The sequence below is a fragment of the Eleginops maclovinus genome, chromosome 20 (assembly GCF_036324505.1).
Source record: "Eleginops maclovinus isolate JMC-PN-2008 ecotype Puerto Natales chromosome 20, JC_Emac_rtc_rv5, whole genome shotgun sequence".
Classification (NCBI taxonomy): Eukaryota; Metazoa; Chordata; class Actinopteri; order Perciformes; family Eleginopidae; genus Eleginops; species Eleginops maclovinus.
Genome location: NC_086368.1, coordinates 26,166,085 through 26,192,961, shown reverse-complemented (window position 1 = coordinate 26,192,961; position 26,877 = coordinate 26,166,085). Strand labels below are relative to the sequence as shown.

Genomic DNA, 26,877 nt, shown 5'->3' with positions numbered 1-26,877 from the left:
TTCCTCATCAAAGATCTAGTGTTTTGAAGCAAAGAAATGACCACAACATTAAGTGTGTTTGGTAAAGATTTCTCGATAAAGGCTGATTGTGAGAGTCACCTCGTTCAAAGGGAATGCGATATAATAACGCAGCTTGACACAAGTCCTCACACTTATTATTTATTGCCAATCCATCTAAGTACACACAGCATCTAGTTTAAGTGACCCCATGTGAAGTCAGCAGGTAGCATATAGAGCAAACAGCAAAACAGCTCTTTCAATGAATAACACATGAGATAACATACATGGGTCGACAATGATCCAGCGCCTTCAGCGAGGCCAGTGCAACACAACACGCACACAAACACAGTCACAAGAGAACACCACAAGGCTCATGAAAGCTATCAAAAGGAAACGGGAGCTGCTGAAATAAATAAGTAAATAAATGTAAATTAACTTTGAATTTAATCTATGTAAATAAATGATATTCAAAGTCAGTATTTGAAAGGGCAGGCAGGTGCCATTTCTGTAAAATGCAACCAGGTTAGCATGAACTGTTTTGGGAAGCTTTGCCCAAGTCAAGTCTCCGTTCTGACGGCACACATTGTGTCTCCCTTTTTCAGGATTTGTTCATCTAAATTCATATAAGATGTATCGATGGTTATTTATTTCCAGAGTAGCTACACGTTTAGCAAAATAAGCTTTCTTGAAAAAGATAACATAAGAAGTTAGCATTTTTGGTTCTTTCAGAATCTTTCAGTTCCGATGTTTTGAAGGTAATTTTAAAATATGATCTGTGGTCTGTTTTGTACTACATTGAAAACACTGAAACGACTGCTATAATTAAATGTATTATGCCAACTGGTCTGTCTTAGATTAGTTAAAAGCAATATCATTACGTTAAAATATAATAGATCTGGTCCAACTTAATATTATTGCTTTACCTAATAGCCTACAGTTGTGTGGCATTTGAAATAATACATTTAATTAAAGTCAACAGTTCAGTTTTTTCAGTGTACACTATATCCCAGGTTGGCGTTACCCCACTCATCCCAATCTCAAAAAGGGGGTGTGCTAACAAGAGGCTAAATAATGCTAAAACCTCATCATGCCCAACACCGGTCCACCTTTAGCTTAGCACTTGTGATGCTAAGTCACGAGACTGTACCGTTAGCGGAACTTCAGCGTAGCATTGGCAAGTGTTTTATCTAGCTAACTAAACAAATCATGTACCTTTCATTCGGCTTATATCCTGCAATGAAAATAAAATCCTGTTGACTTTTTGTCTAGGGACCTAGCACGATTCATTTCAGGATTGTTTACTAAAATGTGTCATTCGTAAACAGGAAGTGGGAATGGGAAGTTATGGTTTTAGGCTAAACTAAGCGAAGCTAACGGGCGGCTAGCGTAATTTTCAGTGAGGTCATATCAATATTCTAAACTAAATCACGGCAAAAAAAAAAAAAATAGCATGTTCCCTAAAATACAAAGATGTTCTTTTAGAGCAACACATCATGCAGGATTACAGATTTTTACACACTGCGATTTACCAGTTTGTGTCTCTGAAATGTCGAAACAGCTGCAAAATAGAGTGCTAGTGCATTTATCTTTTCCAGTGAAGACATTTTCCTAAAATGAATAAGCTTTCAAAGTAATACATGACACAGTGAGTCAAAGTTTTTACAGCTTTGTTTTGGAACACGAGGATCAGATTCTTCATCAAGTTATTAGACAAATGAAATCGTCTGGGGTTATTAAGTTAGAAGTTCACACAGCACCACCAGCCCTTATTAGAAGATAAATGTTGACATTTCCCTTTTGCTGTAGCACAGCCCTACGTCAGATGATAGCATCAGGGGGCTCAACTCAATTTATAAGGGGGTAACATTTCATCTTCAAACACCTTGCTGAGTGGGTATGTAACAGGACGCCATAATCCATCAATAAAAGTGTATTGACATTGTCAAATGTTAATATGTCATCCATAAACCCTTGGGTCCTCTTGTCATCAGGACACAGCCTGCTCAGCAACACACATTGCCTCATCGTGTTGTCGGCCATCGACCTGGGTCTCCCTGTGAGCGCCGGCCGCTGTAAAATGTTGCATGCCGTGACAGAGCCGAGCATTAATCAAAGTTGATTTCAAGTGTGAGGGCGCGAGGGCCTTTTTTTTCTGCCTGGAGAACTGTTTAGCACAACAGCGTCGTGTACAACGGGGTCCACACTCTTCAGTGTAATGGTAGCAAAAGGAGGTCATAAATAATGGATTCAAGATCACTTACACTTCATGAAGCAGGCCGCTGTATGGCGTTTTCGAGGGGATATCACATTGTGCTGCTCGAATTATAGATTGGGTTCTTTTAGCTGCAATTGGAAAGGAAAACAAGACCTCCAAGTGGGCTCTGAAAGAGTTTAATACGGTGCCAAACATGACGGCAAAGCAACAGTTTAGACATTGGATGATGATGGTGGATAGCGGGAGACTTTGAGGGAAAACAGCTTTTGGTCCCAACAACTTTTTTGCGATAGTACTAGAGGGATTTAACTTTCAAAACTAATCACAACTTTAACTTGGATATTCAAAAATAATTGAAAAACACTGAGGTTGTTAACTGGAATCCTATTTATCTTAGGTAAAGATGGATGCAAATGGATTTTATAATTTATCACCTGGTGTTACAGTCAGATTTGCACTTCATTGTCTCTGGACTTTAAACGTTGCTCTAATCTCCTCCTGAGAAACGATTAGAAATATATTTTTAATGCATTTGAAATGTAACTGTCCACTATCTAACCACATTTAATTGAGTATGTATTCAGCATTTTCTTTGATTGTCCATAATGCCGAGCTGTTTGCTTACTTAAATTGGAGAGGTGTCTCTATTTTATCTTTAATTCACCGTTATTACCTTTAGATGATAGCAAATAATGTGATAACCTCTTGCTGGAACATAATGACAGTGCTGTAGCTGCCTGTCTTTGTACTGCCCCTCAGTGGCAGGACGGGGAAACAGCCTCCAAAAGACAATGTGCCTTTTGTGTGAACAAATTCTGTAAGACCTTGCATGCACACACTGTCGCAAACTTCGATATTTCACCATTAAATACGAGGATAAGAATCCCAATAATTTCTAATGTGCCAATGCAGCCGGAGATAAATAGCACAGAGCAGAGGAGATGATCAGATCTCACTCCATATCTTAATGGGATCCTCTCACACGCCATTTCCATTAATGACCAATCCCTCAATTATGTAAATCAGAGAGAAGCGGTCACTAACCGTGAGAAGTTGAAGTTGCTCACACAAACAGCAACAGTGTCACATTGCAGAGAGCGCTAATTGGGCACTACTTTTGGTATAATTGCAGCGACTGGGGGTCACGTCCTCGGCCGACCTCTCCTTTAAGTATTGTTTTCCAGCACACAAACAGTTAATGGAGCAATTAAGATGGCGCTCGCAAGCACCACTTGTGAGGACCATTTGGCAAGAAAGAGCTGCAGAGAGGCGGACTGGGAGGCTGTAATCCTGCATGTGGTACACAAGAGTCTTGGACCAGAGGGAGTCGAGAGTCAAGGTGCAAAAAATACATCTCACTGGCATCCTACTCGGCTGGGAATGTGATCTGTAATTAACACATTCTGGGACTTTCTGTATGTTTTATACCTGAAAGCCGCAAACAGTGTCTATAGGTTGATGTTACAATGCAGCTTCTGAATTCACAACTTCCAGAAATCGATTTGTTGAACCGTCACCCAGATACCATATCTTAGCGTGTTTTATTTTACAGTTTATTTTGTGAAATGTTAAAGTCTCAGACAAATAAAAACACAGCTAACCTAAGCCTACATGTTTGCTATTTTTATAATGGGAAGCATTTTTATTTTTCTTATTCACTTCAACCTGTTCATCTTAAAGTCCCTGAGGATTCAATAAAATACATGTTTGCTAGTAAGAAATGTGACCTTTTGTCTCGGGTTCGCCTCCAAGTGTACATTGTTGTAAATGGTTGATATAACTCTTAACTATAGTATACACACTTCACACTTCACTGGCATTTCGTGCCATGATTTGCTGCATTGCCTATGTGAACGCACAGCAAACTGCAGTAGTTCCTGTCATTTTCACCCTATGTACTAAAATGGAGAAAGTATTTTTGAATCAGGCACAGTTTTAAGATGAGGAACGATTTTGGGTCTAAAGGAACCAAACTCATATTGTGATGGTGACACCACTAGCAGGTTCATAGGCCAGTTATTCAGTTATTCAACCATCACACACACAGTTCATGTACTACAACCCTTTTTTTTAATGCTGCGATATATCATTTCCATGGCTGTAATTATCATGTATATCACTTTGAACTGCATTTGTATGAAACATTACACGTATAAAACTAAAAAATACATTTACTTTCAGATGTGTATAAGGCACCACTAACAGTCCCTTTAAACGGCATTAGATGTATAAAATAATTTAAAGAGGGAGGATGAAGGCACAGTAACATGTCGCTTTTTTCTTTCTTGCACTTCACAGAGATTTTCTCAGACATGTCTTCACATTGTCATTGTGTGACAAGAGAACCGAGAGCTGCTAGAATTTAACTTGATGCAGTGTTTTCCATACTCTTCATAAAGTTAAGGGTGTCATAGCCCACGTGACAGCACACTGGTCCCAAACAGGGGGCACAAAGAGGATACTACTTATCTCATCACACAATCAACCAGTAATTAAGTAAGACTTAAACTAATACTAATGGGAATGAGATCATAAGGAGATCATAAGGAGTAAGGATGACACCTTCTTTTAGAGACTCATTCCAGGAGAGTGAAGAGGAAAGTTTCCTCTCTTCATCTACCACAGACTTTGCCCACCCTCTATGACTAAGTTATGCCCTGTCATGTAGTCGGAGGCGTCACATGCCAAGTAGACCACTGCAGCTTGCAGGTCTGTCACTTGAGCCAGTCTACCAGCAGGGATATCTGACAGCCAGCGCTGCACCAGAGGCCTCAGACTCTCCGAGTGGATGAGAGGGGTGTCAACAATCCCCCTGAAAAACAGAGACAGAGAAAGAGGGGGTGGGTGGGGGGGAGAGGGAATAAAAAAATAAAGAAAAACACAATGAAATCAGAAGGCATCACTGCTCAGAGTCAGGAGTGACAGTGTTGTTTCAGAGCCACCACTTTGGAGACAAAAATAAAACCAATTATCCTTTGAAGAAAAGGGCACGGCATGGCATCTCTGCTGGTGTTTACAGAGGGGCGGCTGGCACATCTCAGGAAGAGCCCAGGGTTGTGAGGGGACGACTGGCATCCTTTTGCTCAAAGTCTGTATGTTGAGTCCAAATAACGCCGTGACTAGTTCATATTCCTGCTATGACTACTTCATATTCCTACTCTGATTTCTGAAGTTAATGTTCTAGTTAGACACTACAGGCATACACATAACCACAGGGATTAAAAAACATACCTAAAACTTGATTCTTATGTGGCAAAGAAAGGAAACAACATGTTGCACATTAGCCTTCAATGCTTTTCTTTGCATCCAACATGACTTATTTCACACTTGAGGAAAGAAAAGTGCACATTAAGGAGGTTATTTAACTAACTTTGTTTATATGTGACTGTAGATTTCATCTAAACTCCCCAAAAGTAAGTATTAAATAACACCTAATTTGCACATGTATTCCTAAAAATGTAACAAAACTTCCTACTTAAAAATTGTTTACTCTATTTCCTCAAAGTGCCTTGCAAAATAAATGGAATCCTATCATACATATCTTTAAAGACAATTAGAAAATGAGTTTTTGGATCACCAGATCAAACCCTGATTTAGAGATATGCAGAATAGATCTTTTTTATGGCTGTTTTCTTGATTTTTGCATTGATATCTAATGTGCGTTTGGTTAAACAGACCTTTGAACCTGATGTGACAACAAAATGAAAACTGGCTTTATCCAATATTTCCTAGTGTTGTTACATTTTGAAATGTATGCAAATTAGCGCACATTTAATAAGATAATTATTGCATATTTAAATATCATATTTCAAAAACTCTATCATGCAATCGATGATAGCTTGAACGTACGTAAACAGAAAGAGGAAGTTTCATGCTGGTATTATCATTTGACTTTGTGATTGCACTGGCGTCGAGGCGGCACCATTACCCACAATGAATGTCTAACATTTGGATAAATATGTCAACACGTCTTCTGTGTCTAATATGAGACGACTTCTGACTTTTCCGCACAATTGTCGTGACAGTGACTAAAAGCGGCGAGGCCCCGAATCATTGTTCGGTGTATCCTGTTGCCTTGATATGAAATTCCAACATTTGGCTAAATTAGCGCTTCCAAGGAGCGTGTGACACCTTGGTTAACATATTCCACCTCAATTATATTTCTCTTCAGCCACCCTGTTATCTGGAACCTTTTGCTGGCAATCAGAGGTTCTGTTTTCCCTCAGCCAATTTTCTAGATAATGCAGCTTATCACCGCTGCGGCTAAAGTTGCCAATGGAATCAGGCTCCAGTCAACCTCGTGAGCGCTAATTGTGTCCCCTTTTTTTTTTATGCATATTTACCGACTGTCACTTCAAAGAAATCAGCAGCCCATTGAGACACCCGGTTAGCGAGGGGGAGGTAGAGAGAAAGAGAATTGCTTCTTTGCAAATTAAAATTAGCAAACAAGCCGCAGATAAATAAAGCTGAGCGCGTGTGAGGGCTTTGTTCTGGGGCTGTGACTGGGCCTGGCTCGCCCAATGCCACCGGACGGATTTGCTCAGGGATGGCTGGGGCTAAGGGATGCTCCACTTAACACACACACACCACACTCACACACATCCCTTCCTCTTCTTTCCTTCCCCATGCTCAGCTTCACAGACAAATAGATACAAACAAGGCGCTATTGTTGCGCCCACACTCGGAGTGAGGTTGCACATTTGATTCCCTAATTGAATAGAACAATTAGAGCAAGGGTTTGGTTCATTCATCCCTCAAGACGTCATCTAATTAAGCGCTGATGCATTGTTTGAGGACTTAAATTAGCGCATCATTCTCAGATGGGGCTCTTCATCTGAAAGCAAACACACTAATCACCACTTCCTCGTGCAGCTCAATCCCTCGCCGCACTCGAAAGGTGGACCACTATGATTTGGCACAGAAAAAAGACAAAAGTGCTGAGAATAGACGGCACTTACGGTGAGATGCAGTTGACATGCACTCCTCTGTCGATCCATTCAGTGCCCAGAGTCTGAGTCAGTTTCACCACTCCAGCCTTGGATGTGTTGTAGGAAAGCTGCTTCTGGGGGTGGGGGACTGCAGGGGAGAGGAAACAAAATAAAGTTACTGGGTAGTAGATATATCTGTATCGATGAATGATTGAGAAAGATTAAAGGGTCCCTATATGTTCACGTTGAGGTTCATATTCGTGTTTTGTGCCTCTCCTGGGACATGTCTCCATGCTTTAATGTTCAGAAAGCTCTTTATTGTTCTCATACTGCCTGTGCTGCAGCACCTCTTTTCACCCTCTGTCTGAAACCAGAGCCCAGCCTGCTCTGATTGGTTAGCTGGTTGGCTCTGTTGTGATTGGTCACCCGCTTAGAGATGTCCTGTCCCTTAGCCTATCACATATATGTGTTGGTACACTAGCCAATAGAAGTGCAAGTGTTACATAGTGATTTCACTGTTACAGAAGTAAACAATGGAGGCGTTCCAGGCAGGGGGTTGGGGCGGTGGGAGAGAAACTTTGGGATTTTAGCTTTCCCAGACCCTTTACATGCACAAAAACCTATATTACACACAACAGGAAAGAGAAAACCCCCAAAAGCATAATACATATTTGTTATTTAATCGGTATCGGCAACGAGAAGCAGGTATTTTCTGAAAATGGCAGAAATAAATCCATATCGTACATCCCTATAGTTTAGCCAAAATGGACGCAACACAATATTTTATAAAGCTAATATTAACTGTACCTTGCATAATGGGTATGTGGTTTCACAATAATCAGCTGTGCATTAAAACCTCTTTTATTTTCAAGAGTAGTTTCTTTAACAGAGACAGAAAGAGACTGCTGCCTTTCTCACAGAAGCTGGCAACGTATACATTTTATATTGCAGCTGCTGCGGTTTCTTGTGGATGCTACATAAAAGCTCTTCCATTAGCTGCTTTCAGGGGGGGGGGACTCCTGAGGATGAGGCCATGTAAAATTAATTGCTTATAATGTCCAGTTATGCTCTGTCCTCAGCAACAAAGACAGGGAGCCATTTGTTTGCCTTGACCATCACAGATGCTGCACACTGCATGGGATAGCGGGACAGGGGCTCATTTTCTGCCGGTTGATTAATCATCACAAGGAAGGCTCCAAGTTACATACAACTTTAGTAGTTAACCTCGTCACCCGCCGATCTGACTGCCAAATGGCTTCAGTGTGAGACCGGGGATGATAAATACCGGCCAGCTGCAGAGAGGCAGGGACTGGTCCTGGGGAGGGGGGAAAAAAGGCAGCAGCATCCCGCATATCGCTCAGATAAAAAGGAGGTAAAAGTTGGCTGCAGAAAATATGATGTAAAGGGTGGGACGATGAAGCTGAGAGTGTGGCGAGTGAGAGAGGAAGGTTGGGCCGGGCTGGATAAAGGGTAGGCTAGGACCTCAGAGGAGCAGGCGAGGAGGAGCAGAGCCCAGGGCTTACACGCAGATTGAAGGTGAAATCCGACTTATCAGGACAGGAAACACAGCTCAAAATGCCTAACAGCACTAATCCTCGTTCGAGACCTGATGATACGGCCCCAAAATACCATTCAGAAAATGCCTTCATCCTTTAAATAAACCTGCATTGATGTTTTTTGCCGTCTTAAAGAGCGGTAATCCCCAGAGAAGGGAAAAGGAGGTAGAAGGAGAGCATTCTCCAAAGCCCTCTTTAACATTCACCCTGCTACTTATTGCCCATTTCAAGTGGGAGAAAACATGCTCTTTATCAGGCACGCCTTTTACATCTCCAATTCCTCCGGAGTTCAAATGATGCACTCTTTTTTTCCCAGACTGGCGATGTAATGTACATTGCTATTCAGCGCAGATCTGCAGGGATGAGTGAGAGAGTCACAAATCCCTCTGTAAGGTCATCACGCAGCCAACAAAAAAAAACCTGAGTGTGATCATATCAACTTGGATATTTCCTGTCTTTGAGCTGCTGGCCATTATTTAGAAAAAAGTGCTGGTTGATGGTCAGGAGTGTGAGTGTGTGTGTGTGTGTGTGTGTGTGTGTGTGTGTGTGTGTGTGTGTGTGTGTGTGTGTGTGTGTGTGTGTGTGTGTGTGTGTGTGGAGAGGGTGTTAGCGGACACGTTCTATTCAGCAGATGGACAAAAAGCTGTCATTGTGCATTTTAATTGGGCATTTACGGCATTTTTTCGGGCTTCCACTTGGCTAGAACAGGTCCCATCTGATTACACATTATGACAATATTATAACAGATGTCCAGACCAATAAAGTAAATTCCTGAAGGACTGTATGTAATGTGAGTAATTGATCACTTTCTTTCATACCGGCCTCTATTTACCAGCATGCTCCTGTTTTACAGATTGCCCCTGCAGTCGGGACCGGGGGCCCATATGGCACAGCGTTTTACTGACTATACTGCTGATGAAGTGTTGCTGCTCCTCTGGAGGAACCTGTTGGAGGAGGAACATTAAATACTGGGCTTTTATACTAGGCTCTCACTAAAACTCTCAAAGTGTCTTCCGCTGTTCAAACAAGCGCTTCTGGCACAGGCTGGGGTTTTTGCCACTGCGCAGGAACCCTCCCTTCCCACGTTGGACCTCGGGTTGCCTTCCACATCCTCCACACAGCTCCGCGGAGAGGGGATGTTTATTATGATGCAAAAGTGCCTCTGCGAGAAGCAATCACAACACTTTCCTGCTGTATGCAGGGGCGGATGCATCTCTACACAACAGTTTAACTGGGGTAAAAAGCAGAGGTGGAAGAAGTACTCAGATCTTTTACCTCTAAGTACAAATACGTACAATTTAAAAACACCTTTTCCAAATAAAAGTCAGACTTTAACGATGCAGAAGTACACAAGTATTAGCTCCAAAATATACTTAAATACTCAAAGTAAACAAACTCCTGTGGCGAATGACCTATTTCAGAATAATATTATAGCACTGGGTTAGAATTGTTGATGCATTAATGTGTTCATTACTAATTATGCTTTTTGGGGTGTTACCTGTGTGTTGTATAGGTTTTAGTGGATGTAAATGATCTGAAAAGGCAAAAATCCCAGTGTTCCCTCCAGAGGGAGTTTCTCTCCCCCAACGAAGGAGCCTCCATTGGATTCCTTTGTTTACTTCTTAACATCATGACATCACTATGTAACACTCATGCTTCTATTAGCTAGCGCTCCAACACATTGTACGTGAAAGGCTAAGGGGCGGGACATCTCTAAGCGGTTGACAAATCACAACAGAGCCAACCAGTTAACCAATCAGAGCAGACTGGGCTCTGGTTTCAGACAGAGGGTGAAAAGAGGTGCTGCAGCACAGGCAGTATGAGAAACATAAAGAGCTTTATGAACATTAAAGCATGAGACATGTCCCAGAAGAGGAACAAATATGAACCTGAAAATGAACATAATAGGGCCCCTTTAAGTGTTCTACATAGGATTCCTAAACATGATATAATTTTAATATGACAACGTTGTTTATTTATAGATTTAAGTTTTGTATTAAAGTAGGGTAGTATAAACTCATGTTGTTAGATGAATGTAGTGGACTAAAAAGTATAATATTTGCTTCTGAAATGTAGCGGAGAAGAAGTAGAAAATGGAAAAAATCTAGTAAAGAACAAGTGTTATAAATCAGTACTTTACTGTTACATTTTATCACTGCTAAACAGTTCCAAAGGAGAAAATCTGGCTTATCCTGTTTTAAAGGATTCTTATAAACAGGAAACCGTTTTTCTCTCAGGATGTAATGGTCTGAAGTCAGTCTGACTTTATGTCTGACGATACTAACTATGATGTGTACTCCCGCACATAGCTGCACAGCACACAAGTATTTAACTCTTCCTCCCTCCTCCTCCTCCTCCTCCTCGTCCTCCTCCTCCTTTCGACTCAACTCTCCATGCCAAATAGAGAGATTAAAAGCAGACGTGGAGGGGCTCCAGAGAAGAGGGGGAATAGACTCATCACTCACCTATTAGACTGGCCATGGAGGCTGTGTTGATAATCTTGCCGTATCCTTGCTTCAACATCACTCGACCTGCAGCCTGAGGCAAGGATTCGGGGGGGGGGGGGGGGGGGGGAGAGAGAGACACACATTAAACACCTTATCATGGCACTGACACGCGGATCAACACAAAAACACAGAGTTTATCCTCGGAGGCAGGGAGCGTGTTTAGACAACATTTGGGATGTAGGGGGTATTTAATGTAAACACACACACACACACACACACACACACACACACACACACACACACACACATACACACACACACACACACACACACACACACACACAGCATATAAAGTCAGACTTGCGGAGTATCGGATTACATAATCAGGATACACAATAGGTAACTGCATTCCCTTACAGGTACATAACAAAAAGACTAATTAATATTACTGTTTCATTATTTAAAAAAGGGTATTATTAGCAGGATGACAATGAGAAAATGTATTTAAAAGATAAAAATAGATAAAAATCTATATATTATAGATGTTCATGTAGGCTACTTTCACTCTTCTTTATCTTCAATACATTTTTCATGCAGTAGGTGGACATCTCATTTGTTAACTGAAAGCTGTGATTGCTTTTAGTTCATGTATTAAATTAAAACTAAAGCCGCCCTCCCAGCCCTGTTTACAGTATGTAGGTGTTTGACGGTGATTAGATCATTTAAAACACATTTTAGTCTCCACAGAGTATCTACAACTGGTCAGTGATTGGATGAACACCTTGAGTATGGCAAACTGGAGCTGCAGAGATCAGTCGTATAATGCAGAAGTGGATTGATAAAAAAACTAAAATCAACAACTATTTTGAAAATTGTTTAATTATCTAAAAGTAGAAAATATTGCATTTCAAAAACGGAGGTTTCCTGTTTTAATCAGTTTCATATCATATTAAAGTAATTATCATTGGGGTGGATTTTTAAAAAAGCAGGCATTTAAAGGCATCCCCTCAGACTTTGAGAAACTGGGATGAACAATTTTCACTTTTATCTAACATGAAAATAATCAGTAAAGTAATCGATGATCAAAAAATAATTGAAAATGCAGCTCGACTGTATCGCATACATCACTCAAGATACATTTGCACTGTAGGTAAAACACAAGTAGTACCATTGTGGCTCCAGGGCTTTGCATCATCTGCTTAATGGTTGCTTTAGGGTTTGTGACCAGATTTGGACATTTTTGGTTAAAACAAAATAATGATGTGCCTCTAAAACAACACAGACACCTTAAAATATTGGATCCAAAAAAAAGGTCTCCTGGTCTGATATGTCATAATTAATCCACTTTCCCATTACAAAGTCGATGCGATCGTTTCTATCGCTACTTTAAATGTGATGCGCTGAATGTTGAAGTTTAGTGAAATAAAATAAAGATAAACTTCTTCATATTAAAGTAATCCATAAACTATTTGAACTGTGTATTTTGTTCAGTGAAATGCGACATGAAGCATTGGTTAAGACTTCCAAAATATAGAGAAACTTTTATTCATTTATTTTAAATATGATAGTTTTCTTCTCTTTTGTCAGATATCCCCAAACCCTTTAGGTCCAGTCTTTGTCAAAGCAACAGCGTTTGGAGTCATTTGTGACTTCAGGGAAACACCTTATGGCATTATCGTTGAAAGCACAAAATCATGAACATATTTATCTTTAAATGTGTATTTTGTTTTCTCTGGAAATGTCACACTTGTGAGTGACACCACAGTGCAATATGATGGAGATGATAGTCCATGTCTGAAGCAGCAACATGTCTCACACACTCTTTCTTTTCCATGAGAGGACACACACCTGGCAGCACAGGAAGGTCCCCCTCAGGTTGACGTTGAAGGTCTGGTCCCACTCCTCCAGACTGGTGTCCTCACTGGCCGAGTTCTGGTTGATGCCGGCGTTGTTGCAGGCGATGTGGACCGTCCCCCACTTGGAGACGATGTCGTCAACCATGCTCTGGACATCGTCTGGTTTGCTGATGTCCGCTATGATAGGAATGGAAATGATGCCTGTATCCAAAGCACATGCGTGTGTTAGGATATACTGTTTATGGTAGCATGATAAACACACGTCTTCCCCTGCAAATCAATATTTAATTTGCTCTAATTATTTGGAAAGACATAACATAAAATTGTAAATGCTTTTTTAGTTTTTGTTAAATGTGTAGGACACACTCACACTCTAGTTCAGAGCAACATTTAGAACAATATATCTTGAGCTTTAGTATGCTGCCATCTGCTGGCCAAGCTCTGAAACCTGACCTCACTGACAATTGAAGACATCTGGCAAAATGTATATAAAATAAACCAAAAAAACAAATCCAATTTAATTAAACAGCCCAATTTCACAAAACACATTTGTCTCCGAGGGATATATAGATTAACACACATGAATGAGAATGTGCAAGTAAATAATAGTATGTATTGTGTGGTTGAAGATGTGCTGGTGTTTTAACAATTACCGGAGCTAATGCCGAGTACTGAGACGACCTTTCATCCATCTGGCCTCACAGTTTATCCACTCTGATCAGTCTGACCTCAACATAATGCAGTCATTTGTTTAAGCAGTTGCCTCACTTCACCTCACAAGTCACAAGTTATGTGATAGTTTTGTACTTTGTGCATCCCTCATAGAGGTCAAATACAGAAGTACAACCTCCAGGGTATTTCTGAAGAACCAAATCTAAACTCATAATCTAAAGAAATTAAAAAGCAAAATCAAGTTAATGTTATTTTTTGGGTTGAGTTTATGAATATTACAATAACTTTTAAGAGTGTTATGAGTATTATTTTTAGAAAAATAATACATTTCTATTACAGGAAAGCACAGTACAGTAAAATTATATATATACTTAAGTATGTTTTATATTGTCTTTTTCATTATAAGCTTCAAATTTAATCTAACTCTTAGACAAATAAACTCAATCACACTTAGGTCATTGCATTCCACTGCAAGTTAAATTGATTTACATGTCAACAAAATGAACTAGTGAGTACCGATGAATCAACTAATCGATTATTTTATCAGCAATTACAAATATTGAATCGTTCCAACATCTTAAAGGTGACAATTTCCTGCTTTTGATTGTCTTTACCAATGTTAGATTTTGCAAGAGCAGAGATTTCGACTTCAGTTACCTGTCAAAAAGAGCTGATTAGCTTCATTGTTTCTCTGCTTGTATACAGACCCACTTAAAAGCATCAGAACTATCTCTCTGAGTCTACGTCCCTTACCTTTGAGGTGCAGCTCTTCAGCCACTGCCTGAGCTTTATTTTGGTCCAGGTCAACGATGGCCACCTTGGCACCGGCCTCGCCCAGAGCATGAGCGAACGCTCGACCGATGCCCTGCCCGGCACCCGTCACGTAGGCAACCTTCCCATCAAGACGCATCCGATCGAGGATGGGGCGGCCCTTGACCCCGCGGAAAACTTCGTCATCTGTTATTTTATTCTAAACAAGAAAGATAAGTCATGATCTGTAAGAATGATGCTTTTACTCAGAGAAAGTCCTCAGTTAGGGTTTGATGTGAGGACTTTATCTACATTATCTGAACAGTACCTGTGTTTTTGAACTCAAGGCCCCAGATACTTGACGGATAACACTAATGCCATCTCTAAGAGGAAGGATGACCTTTAAAACAAAAGACACAATGTTAAAATACTAATATCTGTAGAACACATACAGCAGATTAGATTAGAATCGGAGGATGAAACCCTCTTTATTTGTCACATACATGCACACAGGAGAGCACACACAGTGAAATTGGTCCTCTGCATTTAACCCATCCTAGTACTAGGAGCAGTGGGCAGCTATTGAGCAGCAGGTAAAGGTGTGAAACGTACCTGCTCCACGCGCGGATCGTCACAGACAAACTGGTTGAATTTCCGGAGTGCCAGTCCGTTGCTATCCGTGGCATCTTTGAGATAGACCTTGGCTTTGAACAGGGTGTTGTCCACACATATGACCCCCTGCAATCTCAGCAGACTGTTGTCCAGAATAAAGTTGTAGTAGTTGATGTAATTGTCTTTGTCGGCATCAATGAAGACCATGTCAAATTGCTCGCCCGCAGCAGCCAATTCCTTAAAGGGGAAAAAGAGACTTATTAGAAAACGGGCCGCAAAGTCTGTTCAATCAAAACATTTAAAATAAAACCCTATAAATAAAAGCAAACGTGTACAATAAAATGATTTGTCCAGCAGTGGCTCAGTCAGTATGGGCTTGGACTGAGAATCGTAGGGTCGCCGGTTCAAGTCCCCGAACAGACTTGAAATATGGAAAGTGACTGCTACTTGGAGAGGTCTCAGTTCACCTCCTAGGCCCTGCTGTGGTGCCCTTGAGCAAGGCACCGGACACCTCCAATCCCCCCTCCCCATTGCTCCCCGGGCGCTGCACGATAGCTGCCCACTGCTCCTAGTACTAGGATGGGTTAAATGCAGAGGACTAATTTCACTGTGTGTGCTCTGCTGTGTGCATGTATGTGACTAATAAAGAGGGTTTCATCCTCTGATTTCTATTATAAGCTTATCTAAAAAGAAGTGTCTTTAGCTGTCGTTTAAAATGTTCTGGATACGCTGGAGCTTTCCGATCGCTTTTTTTGGAAGACCAGTAAAAAGAGCGTTGCAGTAGTCCAACATACTTGATATGAACGCACAAATAAGCTTTTCAGCGTCTTGTTGGTTTAAAAATGGACGGACTTTGGCAATATTTCTTAGCTGGAAGAAAGCTGTCTTAGTTACCTTGCTTATATGTGAGTTTAATTTAAGTCTGAATCTAAAATGAATCCCAGAATCCCAAATGACTTTTTAGTCTGACTCCTCTCGCTTGCCTTTTGGACCAACTAATGGCATTTTGGTCTTGTTTTTGTTTAGTTTTTAAAAGTTATTACTCATCCCCTGAGTGATGGCAGAGGCAGGAAGGCATAGCTGTGAAAATTGATATTCTGTTCCCTAATGATGTTGCCCAGCATGTATAAAAAGAAGAGCAAAGGACCAAGACAACTTCCTTGTGCAACACTTGAACATAATTCATGTATATCGGACACACGTTCTCCAAGACTTACAGACTTTCAGTAACATATGATCTCAACCAGAGAGAGAGACCAACCCAGTCAAAAGCAGTGCTCGAGTCCAAAAGAATAAGAATCGATGGTTTGTTTGCTGCAGTGTTCAGACGGAGGTCATTGAGCTGTCACTGTGATACTGATGAAGCTTAGCACACTGCTGTCAAGATTATGTTTCTTTAAAACTGGCTTCACAACAACCGTTTTGAGTGCACTGGGAAATAGCCCTGTGTCCGGTGATTTATTATCTTTCAAACAACTGTGGAAACACTTTTAAAATCCTTTTTCAACAGCTGCGTGGGGACAGGGTCAAGGCAGCATGTACAGTAGATGTCTTACTTTGTCTGACCATTCAGTGATTGCTCTGAAGTTACAGAGGACTTCCGGTTTATCAGCGGGCTACTCTGGGACGTTTAAGGCCTTCACGGGGATATTTGTTCTTATTGTTGATATTTTTACATTAAAAAAGTTTGCAAATTATTTGCATTTAGAAGATTACGCCAGCGTATGAATGTGTGAGGCTGGAGAGGGATTAAGGAGAGAGTCAAGAGTTGAAAAAAGTACTCTGGAGTTGCGGGTGTTCTCAGAAATGATCTTTGAGAAGTGGTTTCTTCTCTCAGTTCAGATGGCAGTGTTGTAAGTAGAGATGCATTCTTTCAGAATACTGCGGTGAATCTCAAGCTTGGTTTTCATGTCCGTTCAGCTGTTCTACATTGTCTCTTTAACTTACGCACAGTAAAATGTATCCATGGTGATGTTTTGTTACGGGTTGTCGGTTTTGTTTTTAAAGGGGCAACACTGCTAGAAAAAAAACTAGAAACCTTTCATTTATTTTAGTAGCCAGATTTAGGCTAGTGTCTTTATGAGCCTTTTTTGACTTCTAACGTCTCCTGCTATCAAAGGCTTTTCAGGAAAAAGTGGATGTAGTCACCTTTACAACACCTACTGGTTTGTGGACTACCGTTTGGAAGCCTTGAGTTTGCTTTTGGCCGTTACCTTCTTGGTTTTTAGCACCAAAAGTAACACGAGTGCGTGGAGCTAAGTACAACGAATGCCTAACGAGACGTTTTCAGGCAACCAAATTGTGACTATTCCTTTGATGAATGAAAACACATTGTAAAGACTTAAAACACAAAGACATGTAAAACAGCCAAACAAACTACAACAAAAACTTGGTGACGGCCTAAAGTACACTCTGCTTTATCGTCAATCTTTCTCTTTATAACACTATAATTGAGAAAAATGTACTTAAAGCTTGTGATTGAGATCATATACTAGACAAGGTTACAGAGGTAATACATCAAGTTAAAACTAGGGTCATTTTCTCAAAGACTTCTATACAATCTGACTTCCTTTAGCGACTAGGAGTCTGCCCCCTGCTGGATATTAGAAAGAGTGCAGGGTTTTTCTGATGTTCAATGTTCAAATGATGTCATAAATTCTTCCAGCCTTTACACAAATGTCAATGTGCATCAATGAACTATTTTCACCTTCAGGGTGTCCATGGCAGATCCAGTCTTGACAGTGATCTTCCTGCCATGTGGAGACTTGTTGAATATGGGCTGAGCAAAGTCTTTAAGGTATGGCTCTAACTCGCAGGCAATCAAACAGCCATCCTCAGGAAGCCCCTCAGCCATTGACAGTGCCCCGTAGCCGGTGAACATCCCGATCTCTAGAACCCTCTTTGCTTGACTCATGTGGATCAGCATCTTCAGGGTCTGGCCTGCCAAAAACACACACATTAAAGCAAGTTATCACAATATGGTAAACCACTGAATTATGCGCAGTAAGCTTGCAAACGTCTAACCTTCAACGTGTCCGGTGATGCACTCCTTGGGGAGCCGGAACATAGTTTTACCCTCCTTGTGGACTTGATCCCAGTCATGGGAAATAGTTTTTCTACAGTGAAGTAAAAATGACACTCTTAACAATTACATGTACCTCACACAGTATGAATTTGAGATGATTATGGTTATGAAAACAAGACATACTTATATAGCTCTGCGAGGGGTTCACTCTCCTGTGTGGTCATTTTCTCCAGGTAGTCGTCCAGGCCGCTGGCTATGTCCAAAGCCTTCTGCAGCTGGATTGTCAACTCCTCTGGCACATTGCCATTCACTGCAAACTCCTTGGCTTTTGTTAGGATATCCACAAGGACTTCCACTGGGGTGTCGGGAACTGGGGGAAATAAATAATGTAATTTTGGTTTATAAATGAATAGTCTTTTCTGCTACATGCAATATCCTGTGATCCGACAGTTATTTTCAGAACTATTGAATGAACCGTCTGGTCTATGAAAATAATAATCAGTTTCTTCAAACGTCTTCAAGTGTATTACAGACCAGAAGCCAAACATATGGATTTATCTCTAAATGAGAAATACTGAAAATCAGCAAAACCATCAAAACTTAAAATAACATACAATATTGATAACAGATGTATTTGATTTATTGACTGATAGATTCACTGAGTGACATTCTCATGTCCTATCTAATTGAACGTTCGAGTTACCTTATAACAATATACAACATTTATCATACAGTGTTCAAGAAGAGCCCTAAAAATGTTTCCTTATCAATCTTTTTCAGAAAAAACGTTAAAGTGTAAAAGCATTCAACTATGTACTTAATGGTACACAGAAAAAAAACATGGAATTGAATTTTAAAAATCAATACTAATAATAAGGGAGTCTTACATTTCTTAAATGGATGAATTAAATTGTCTATTTATCACGTTCAAAATGTAAAATGACAGCTTTACTCTTAGTTTTGAGACTTCCTTTGTAGGTTTTTAACATTACAAGCTCGTGTTGACGCCATGAATTTGATCTCTATATAATCTACATTTTTTAAATCAGCCCGGAAACTTTTCCAAACACAAACTAGATCTCCTGTGTGCAGCTATCTGTCTCTCCGCGAAACATACAATGTGTCTGATAGCCACAGAGTAACGCATGGCACTCCGGTGGAGTTTGAGATACTTAGAGATACGCATTAATCCCGTAGGAACTCTCGCTCCGCAAAAGCAGAAACATAATCTTACCTTTTTCGGCAGGCATGGTGCGCGATTATGGGCGTGACGATTTGGGCAACTGCAGCCTGGAAGTATAGAGTAAGGTTGGAGACTTTCTGTTATATCATAAAACCTCAGCAGGTTGTAGAATTGAGGGGAGTGACTGGTAGCTTGCACAACAGACAGAGACTAGTTCCTAGAAACGCTTAGACAACACGTGACACGTGCACGACTCTTTTCTTCCATAATGGAATTTCCGGGGTAACCGAGTTCAGATGCATTGGAAGTGCATCTGAATGCATTTCTTGGGTGGGTTTTGATTACGTTTGGAGTTATAAACTCTATTTGGCAACAATAAAGAAGACCATACTCAATATAAAATGCATTTAGTTCAAGATATTTACTGTTTAATGAAGGTTAACACAGGTCAAAGTATAGAGTATTTTTGTTGGTCAAATCTTTTTCTACTCTTCAGAAATTGACAATTTAACCGTTAAAAACAACCAAATTTAGATTGTTTTTTTGGCATAAATTAGATAATGTTTTCCATTCATGTGTCTGCACTGGCTCACTGGCACTGTTCACCTGGAAATCAGAGCAGAGCAACGTTAATTGTTGCCACACCTACAATGTCTACTGTGTTAAGGCATAGTAAAACTAAAAATGATGGAATGTAATTGAGAAAATGTTTGACATAGCAATAGCACTTGTGAAATAGGTGTTTTGTTTGTTCTCAGACAATTATGTCTCTCAGGAGCAGCTAAACGGTCATGCATTAAGCCTTAAACTAAAGTAATATGTGATTGATTTATTGGCGACTGAGCGGCTGGAGGATTTGGCTGTTAACACTACATTGAAGTGTATTCATCCTAAAAGTTTATGGAACATTAGTTAGAAGTTTCAGAATAAGGATCCATTACAACAGAATTGTTATTTGAACATTCCGTATAAATGAGAAACATTAGGTTTCATGCATTAATATTTCTGTCTGACAAATTAAAGTTCAGTATTCTGTCTCCTTTTACCTCTGTTTTGGTCTCGGCCAATGCCTGAAAACAATATGGCTCTTACCAGCAGGACAGAAAGCGAAAACCATGATCCAAAATGGACTACATTTCTCAGTAGATCACTGGTAATGGTTTGTGAGTGACCCTTTTCAGGCGTCTATTGTTGTAATTGTTATAAGACAGCTGAGACATTCTGAAACATTTCTGAAATGGGAGACCGGGGATGATAGGGAGTAGACAATGGTATCAATGGCCTTGCTCTCCCTTACAATCTCAAAATACTGGGTCAAAGATTGCTCTTTTTAAAAATCTATGGCTCCTCTTTTTATCTGTAACATTCAGTGAAAGACGCTACAGTATGATGGACCCAAGCACTGGTGCACCAGCTGCCTTGAACAGTAGTTTTCCATGTATTTTCCCCATCCTTCCAATATAACTGTTGTCTTATACTGTCTTCCCACTGTTCCCACATTGCAAGGACACCCAGATTAAGTTTACATCTTGGGACCGTGATTTTGAAATACAATACAAAAGCAACTAAATCATTTCAGTCCATGTTGCCTTTCACAGATGTACTGACTTCGCTAATTTCAATTAGTTTCAGAGTCATTCCCAGCTCCTAACGATTGTTTATATTGTTGACATAATTTTGGTCTCCTCTGACTTTCCTTGGAATATTTTGACGCTTTGACCCTACACAATCAAGCCACATTCTAGACATCCACTAAGTCTCATTTAGCTACTGACTCTACTGCAGATATGCTTGGTGAACTCACTACTCTGTAAGTGTGTGACAGTTCAGTTCTATGGCAATTTTTCAGGTTGTTTTCAAATGAGATTGTATGACACTGTAAGGCTCTCTCCAATCTGTCAAGGTTGGCTTTTTACCACAACAAAAAGTACTGTGAGCAGCAGATGGGAAAGCAATGCCAACATTATGTTCTTCAAGGAGACAGAACTGTAGGAAAGACTGCAAGTTAAAGAGAGTTCGTATCAAAATGAACTATGAACTTATTTGAACTGTAAATAGGTTTCATGAATATTCAAAGGCACACTTATTATTTAAAGCACATTTAACATCAACCTTCGGTAACTGACTTTTTGAAAGGGTTAGGGTTATTGGTGTCCATCGCCTCTCCTTAAAAAAGAAAAAGGACAACGTTTTCTTGAACCTTTTTAACAATGAGAACAATAGTGTGTGTATAAATAAAGGACATTTAACCATTGTTAAATTTAGCAGGTAATTTAACAGGTGTAACAAATGTTGAAATAGATTCAGAACACACATAAATATCGTTGCACGTTTGAATATCTGTGTTTCCTGCCATGGTAAATCATTGTTAATAGTTATTGTGAGGAATAATTAACATTTACATGTGATCAGACGGTCTCTTCACATACAGTAAATTAATATGTATTATGATTATTATTAATGATAATACTATCATTAAAGTTGAACCGTGTAATTATGTTATTCAGGAGGTTTGAATCAGACTGGTAGCCCTTCGTATTACTGAGTACTCTTGAAGTAGCTCTCAGTTTCAAACTGGTTGGTAACCGCTCTGCTAAATAAAGCTACAGACCAGCACGGAATGAGCCGCAGACAAATCTGGCCCCAAGTGGGGAGGGGGTGATTGCCCCTTTTTAAACCAATAGATGTAAAGCCTAAATATTCCCGTGAAACTCCTTCTACATTCATGACTGCCGATGCTCATGAAGGCATTTTTAAGAGTGAAAAAAACATATTGCGTAACAGTTACACAAAAAAATTGTGTAAGGATGATCATTACTCAAGAGCTCAACACCTGCAATGGCATGTCAAGCACACTGAATGACACGCTCCTCCCTTATTCAGGGGCAACCTCTATATATTATACACTATTTAAAGAGCCCTGCGCTTTGATTCTCCAACTTCGACTAGCTCTGTTCACGCCTTTGCCATACACTCATCAACACAAAAATGGGAAAAGTTCACCTTGAGGATAATGATACCAAAGAGAATGAAACTGAGTTTAGCTTAGTACGGGTCAAAGATACCTGGAAGTGCAAAAGAGGGAAAAATGTCACAGCTGACAATGTGTCTGCTGCAAAGATGTGAGTATAAAATGTATTTTTGGTTACTCACAGTAATCAAAGGAGGAAAAATAGTGTGACACAACGAAGTTTCTTTGTTTGCTTTTATTTTAAACGTTTGTCGCTTGTGCAAAGTGTTCTCTCAGACAGGTTTGATGAATTTTAATGAATGACACAGTTGCATAGTTGAGTCTGGTAAATGGCCAGATACTCTAGTAATGAGTGAATGCCTCCCTACTGTAAACTGTGCAGTCAGTGCGAAAACAGTCAGCAACATGCGATGGGTGCAAGATTGTTTGATTTGGATTGGAAAAATCACTGTGAAAGGTGAGAAGTTTAACATTTTAAAATGTCTTTATGTCTGTAAACACCTGAAAATAATCTATTTCAAAGCATTGTAGAGGAAGGAAAGGGAGATAAACAGTGTATTCCAGCCTTTCCCCGTTTCAAGGTGTAAGATTTAAATGCAATCTTTAGTAGTGCAGAGTATTTGATAGCTGTCCCTCAACGTTATTTTATTTGTAACTTACACAACATAGAAGATATACTGTGTGCCGATCTGATTATGCATGGTGGGGTTTCGGAGGGGCAGGGGGGAGGGGGCGCATGACACGATACAGTTACAGAATGACAACTGGACAATTGGTTATGGTTGGGGGAAATTATGGTTGTATAATCTCTTTTCACATGCTGTGAAATGTCAAACGTTCAGAACGGTTAGCTTTTTTTATGCATTTAAACAAACGACACCTTTTCTTTTTTAGAAAATATATAAATCACGGAATTCTATGTCATAGGTTCTGGTTTTAGAAGTACAGTATTCCAGCTCCTCAGGGTGTTTCACCAAGATCAAACTTGTAACTGAATTCCACATATGTATGCGGCAGTTTGTCAGTTTGACAGGTGTGAAGACTTAAACCTGTTAGAAAGCGCAATTAGGTAGGGACTTATATAATGTACCTCAACTTGAGAAATATCACCATAAATTAATACAGAAAGCAGGTGCAGGATTCTAGAGAACCTGCAAAGGTGTTGGATTTAGACAAAGTGTGCCAGCAGTCTACGAATGTATACTAGATTAGTGTTAAGAATGCAATATTTCTTCTTACAATATATCAGACATAACAGATAAGATTTTAAATCCTCTGAAAGTAGTGTTCTGTCTTAAGCCAGATCTCGGTTACAAAACGTAGGTAAGGTACATGAAACAGACCTTGGTGTTGAGGAGTGGCACTTTTGGCACAGTTTATCTGAAATATATTTGTGTGTTTTTCCATGTTTCCAGAGAGTCCTGATACAAATGTGTTTGTTCCCCTTCCAGACAAAACAGGGACAAGGACTGTTGTAGGCACTGACAAGTTAATCTCTTAGTGGTGGTGTATGTTGGATGGTGAGTGGGGGGGGGGGGGGCAGATAGATATTCACTATGTTCCGGCTGAATGTAGTCCTTTAGACTCAGACAGAGCATCTCTGTAAAAAATGAACCATGCAACCAGAAACTAATGCTGAAGATGCAATGACCTTGTTGACATTAGTTGCTGTTTTTGTGAAGTTTTGTGAAGTTGGAGGACAGGTTGCAGATATAAATAAGGAATTTGACATGGCTATGGTTTGCCAAGTTTTGACTTGGTTTAGCAGGGTTTTGATCTTCTCTGCAGTGTCCTTTTTATATCAGAAATGCATAATGAGTTTCAAATACTAGAGTCACTGATAAATCTTCAGAAAAATGGAAATCAGGGTGGACATGTTCAAAATGGTAATCAAGGCTAATGAACTGCTAATATAGTGTACGCATTGCAGTAATGAGAACCCATGCCATGATAGTAAATCTCTTTTTTGTACATGTTCTTTGTGTGCAGCTATGAGACCATCACAGAAAACAGCACCAGTTGGACAGTGGTCAGCCCCATCGTCCTCACTTACAAGGTTACTGAGACCCAGGACTTGCTGGACCCTAGCAACCAAACGCTCCTGCTGGGCCACATCACCGACCCGCAACAGTTGGAGGACATTCAAAAATCAAACAAGCAAATTAAACGCTTTTTGGTGGTTGACCAAGAAGTCTACAAGTTTTACGGTCCCAAGCTCACTGAATATTTAGAGGCCAACAAGGTCCTGTACAAGATTTTAGCTCTACCCACAACTGAGGAGAACAAATCCATGACAATGGCATTGAAGATCCTAGAGGAAGTCAACAACTTCTCCCTTGACCGCCGCACAGAGCCCATCATTGCCATTGGGGGAGGGGTGTGCCTGGACATAGTGGGCCTGGCTGCGTCACTGTACAGAAGGCGGACCCCTTACATCAGGGTGCCAACCACTCTGCTCTCCTACGTCGATGCCAGCGTGGGAGCAAAGACGGGGGTTAACTTTGCAAACTGCAAGAACAAGCTAGGTGCCTACATTCCCCCCGCTGCTGCCTTCCTCGACCTGTCATTCCTAAAAACTGTTCCAAGACGACACATCTCTAACGGGCTAGCAGAGATGTTAAAGGTACGTTAACCACGCAACTCACAGAGCAGCCACTACTCCAGGAATTGCAAGGGCTGTATTAACATTGAAGTTCTTCTATGTTTGCTTGATGTTTTTTGCAGATGGCCTTGATGAAACACAGAGGACTCTTTGAACTTCTTGAGACACAGGGCCGCATGCTGCTGGACACGAAATTCCAGGCTGACAACAGGGCATACGGACGCAACTGCCTACAGGTGGCGTCACAAGCGACTCGTATAGCCATTGTAACCATGCTGGAGGAACTTGCCCCAAACCTTTGGGAGGATGACCTGAACAGACTTGTGGACTTTGGCCACCTTATCAGCCCAGCATTAGAGATGGTAATTGATCCCTTGTTGCATACAGCTAAAAATGTGCATCCTTTGTTGATACATGCTACACAGCATATTGTAAATGTATCTGTCTCTGTCTTTCTTTGATATAGAAAGTTCTCCCATCTCTGCTGCATGGTGAGGCAGTGAACATTGATATGTCTTACATGGTTTACGTGTCCAAAGAGAGGGGTCTGTTGACAGAAGACGAAAAGCAAAGGATCATCAACTGCATGGTGGGCCTGGAGCTGCCTGTCTGGCATGAGGCGTTTACCATGGAGCTCATACAGAAGTCTCTGCAGGACAGGCTGAAGCATTCTGGAGGCTTGGTCCGAATGCCACTCCCTGTCACTCTTGGGAAAGCAGGTAAGTCTCACCAATGTAGGACTGTTCAATGCAGAAAAATAACAGCATTTATGGTTTGCATGGTATCAAGCATCACAGTAGTTAACATACAGATAGCGCAAAAGCTGGCCGGATCAGCCTATGTTTGTATGTCGAGCCTTTCTGCAAAATATGCTAAACTCTTTCCTTCAAGAACTGCCCATTGTTCATACAGAACTTTCTTACAAATCTAAAATAGGCCAACAGCCTGTTTGTATAGGCAGGAGCTTTCCATGAAAGCATGCCAGGTCACAACTATTTGACCTTTTAGGCAAAAGGCAAGTCCCGCCCTATTCTGTATTAGCCAATCCAGTACTAGATAGATAGTATTTGTTGCCTTAATTGGTTGGGTGGATAAGACTGGCATGAGAAGTGTTATTAGTAAGGGTAAGAGGACCAAGAGTTAGGGTCAGGGTCAGGGTTAGGGTCAGGGTTAGGGTCAAGGTTAGGGTCAGGGTTAGGGTCAGGGTTAACCAAATCAGTCGACAAACTTGGATTAAGAGAAAACTTGCTTTTTGAATATTGCCTTCAACTATAAAGACTGGGGTCCGTTCCTGTCTTTAAATATGATGGCCACCACTTAACTCACTTCTTAAATGGCCTTAAACATTGATTTCCCCACATTAACTTGTATTGGTCTTTTTTTGAATGCATTGACAACCACCTTATTTCCTTCAGCAAGAGTAGTTTGGTCTCGTACTGGGTTTTACAAGATCTCGTGCTATACAGACTTTATGTAAAGCACTTAAAGTACGGTATATTTAAAGCATGGTGTAACGGCTCTCCTTTGTTTTATTGCAGAAATTTCCAATGACACATCTTGTGAGGTCCTGCACAGAGCTTACGTAACATGGTGTGAAGAGCTGAGCGTCTCCTCTGACAGCAACTCTGACTCTTAACCTGCCCATCCCACAACTGCATTGGTTGAATTGTTTTTTTAGAAAAAATGTTTACATTTTGTAGGGAGTTGTATATACTTCTGGTTTTGTACTCCAATGTACAATGTTTTTTCCAATGTTTTGGGAAAAATAAACTACAGTTGATAGCATGCCAAGGTCCAAATGTCGGATAGCTGTAATAGCACTGCTTTAAGGTATTTCTATATGCTTCTGCCCAGCATGTGTTCCTAGAATCTCCTTTTCTGCAAATGCTGGTTATACCAGATGCATTTGAACTTGTTAATGAACTACACAGGTATGTAATGTGCATACTACTCTCGTATGATGTCATGCATACTTGTTAGCTTGCCCTATTAAAGATATGTCTTACCATTTATCAAACTGTGTGCTTGTGTTTTATTAATATAGCAGACTAACAAACGAC

At 40.5% G+C, this 26,877-nt stretch overlaps 2 protein-coding genes across 3 annotated transcripts; one reads left to right on the top strand and one right to left on the bottom strand.

Annotated features, from left to right (window-relative positions):
- Positions 1–2,073: 2,073 nt before the first annotated feature.
- On the bottom strand, positions 2,074–19,456 carry zgc:113054 (uncharacterized protein LOC541322 homolog). Its single transcript, XM_063911905.1, has 11 exons — positions 19,296–19,456; positions 18,245–18,431; positions 18,061–18,152; positions 17,744–17,976; positions 15,037–15,273; positions 14,753–14,824; positions 14,428–14,644; positions 12,995–13,203; positions 11,165–11,237; positions 7,174–7,291; positions 2,074–5,027 (listed from the first exon to the last, which is right to left on the bottom strand). The coding sequence occupies exons 1-11, from the start codon at positions 19,309–19,311 to the stop codon at positions 4,832–4,834; spliced, it is 1,650 nt and encodes a 549-aa protein (XP_063767975.1). The 5' UTR covers positions 19,312–19,456; the 3' UTR covers positions 2,074–4,831.
- Positions 19,277–26,834, top strand: eevs (2-epi-5-epi-valiolone synthase). 2 transcript variants are annotated; one of them, XM_063911907.1, is made up of 5 exons: positions 19,277–19,369; positions 24,205–24,838; positions 24,940–25,179; positions 25,284–25,536; positions 26,356–26,834. In XM_063911907.1, exons 1-5 carry the CDS (start codon positions 19,323–19,325, stop codon positions 26,451–26,453), a joined length of 1,272 nt encoding a protein of 423 aa, XP_063767977.1. In that variant the 5' UTR covers positions 19,277–19,322; the 3' UTR covers positions 26,454–26,834. The 2 variants fall into 2 exon arrangements, with proteins under 2 accessions (XP_063767977.1, XP_063767976.1); XM_063911906.1 differs by lacking the exon at positions 19,277–19,369 and adding an exon at positions 22,180–22,366.
- The last annotated feature ends 43 nt before the right edge of the window (positions 26,835–26,877 follow it).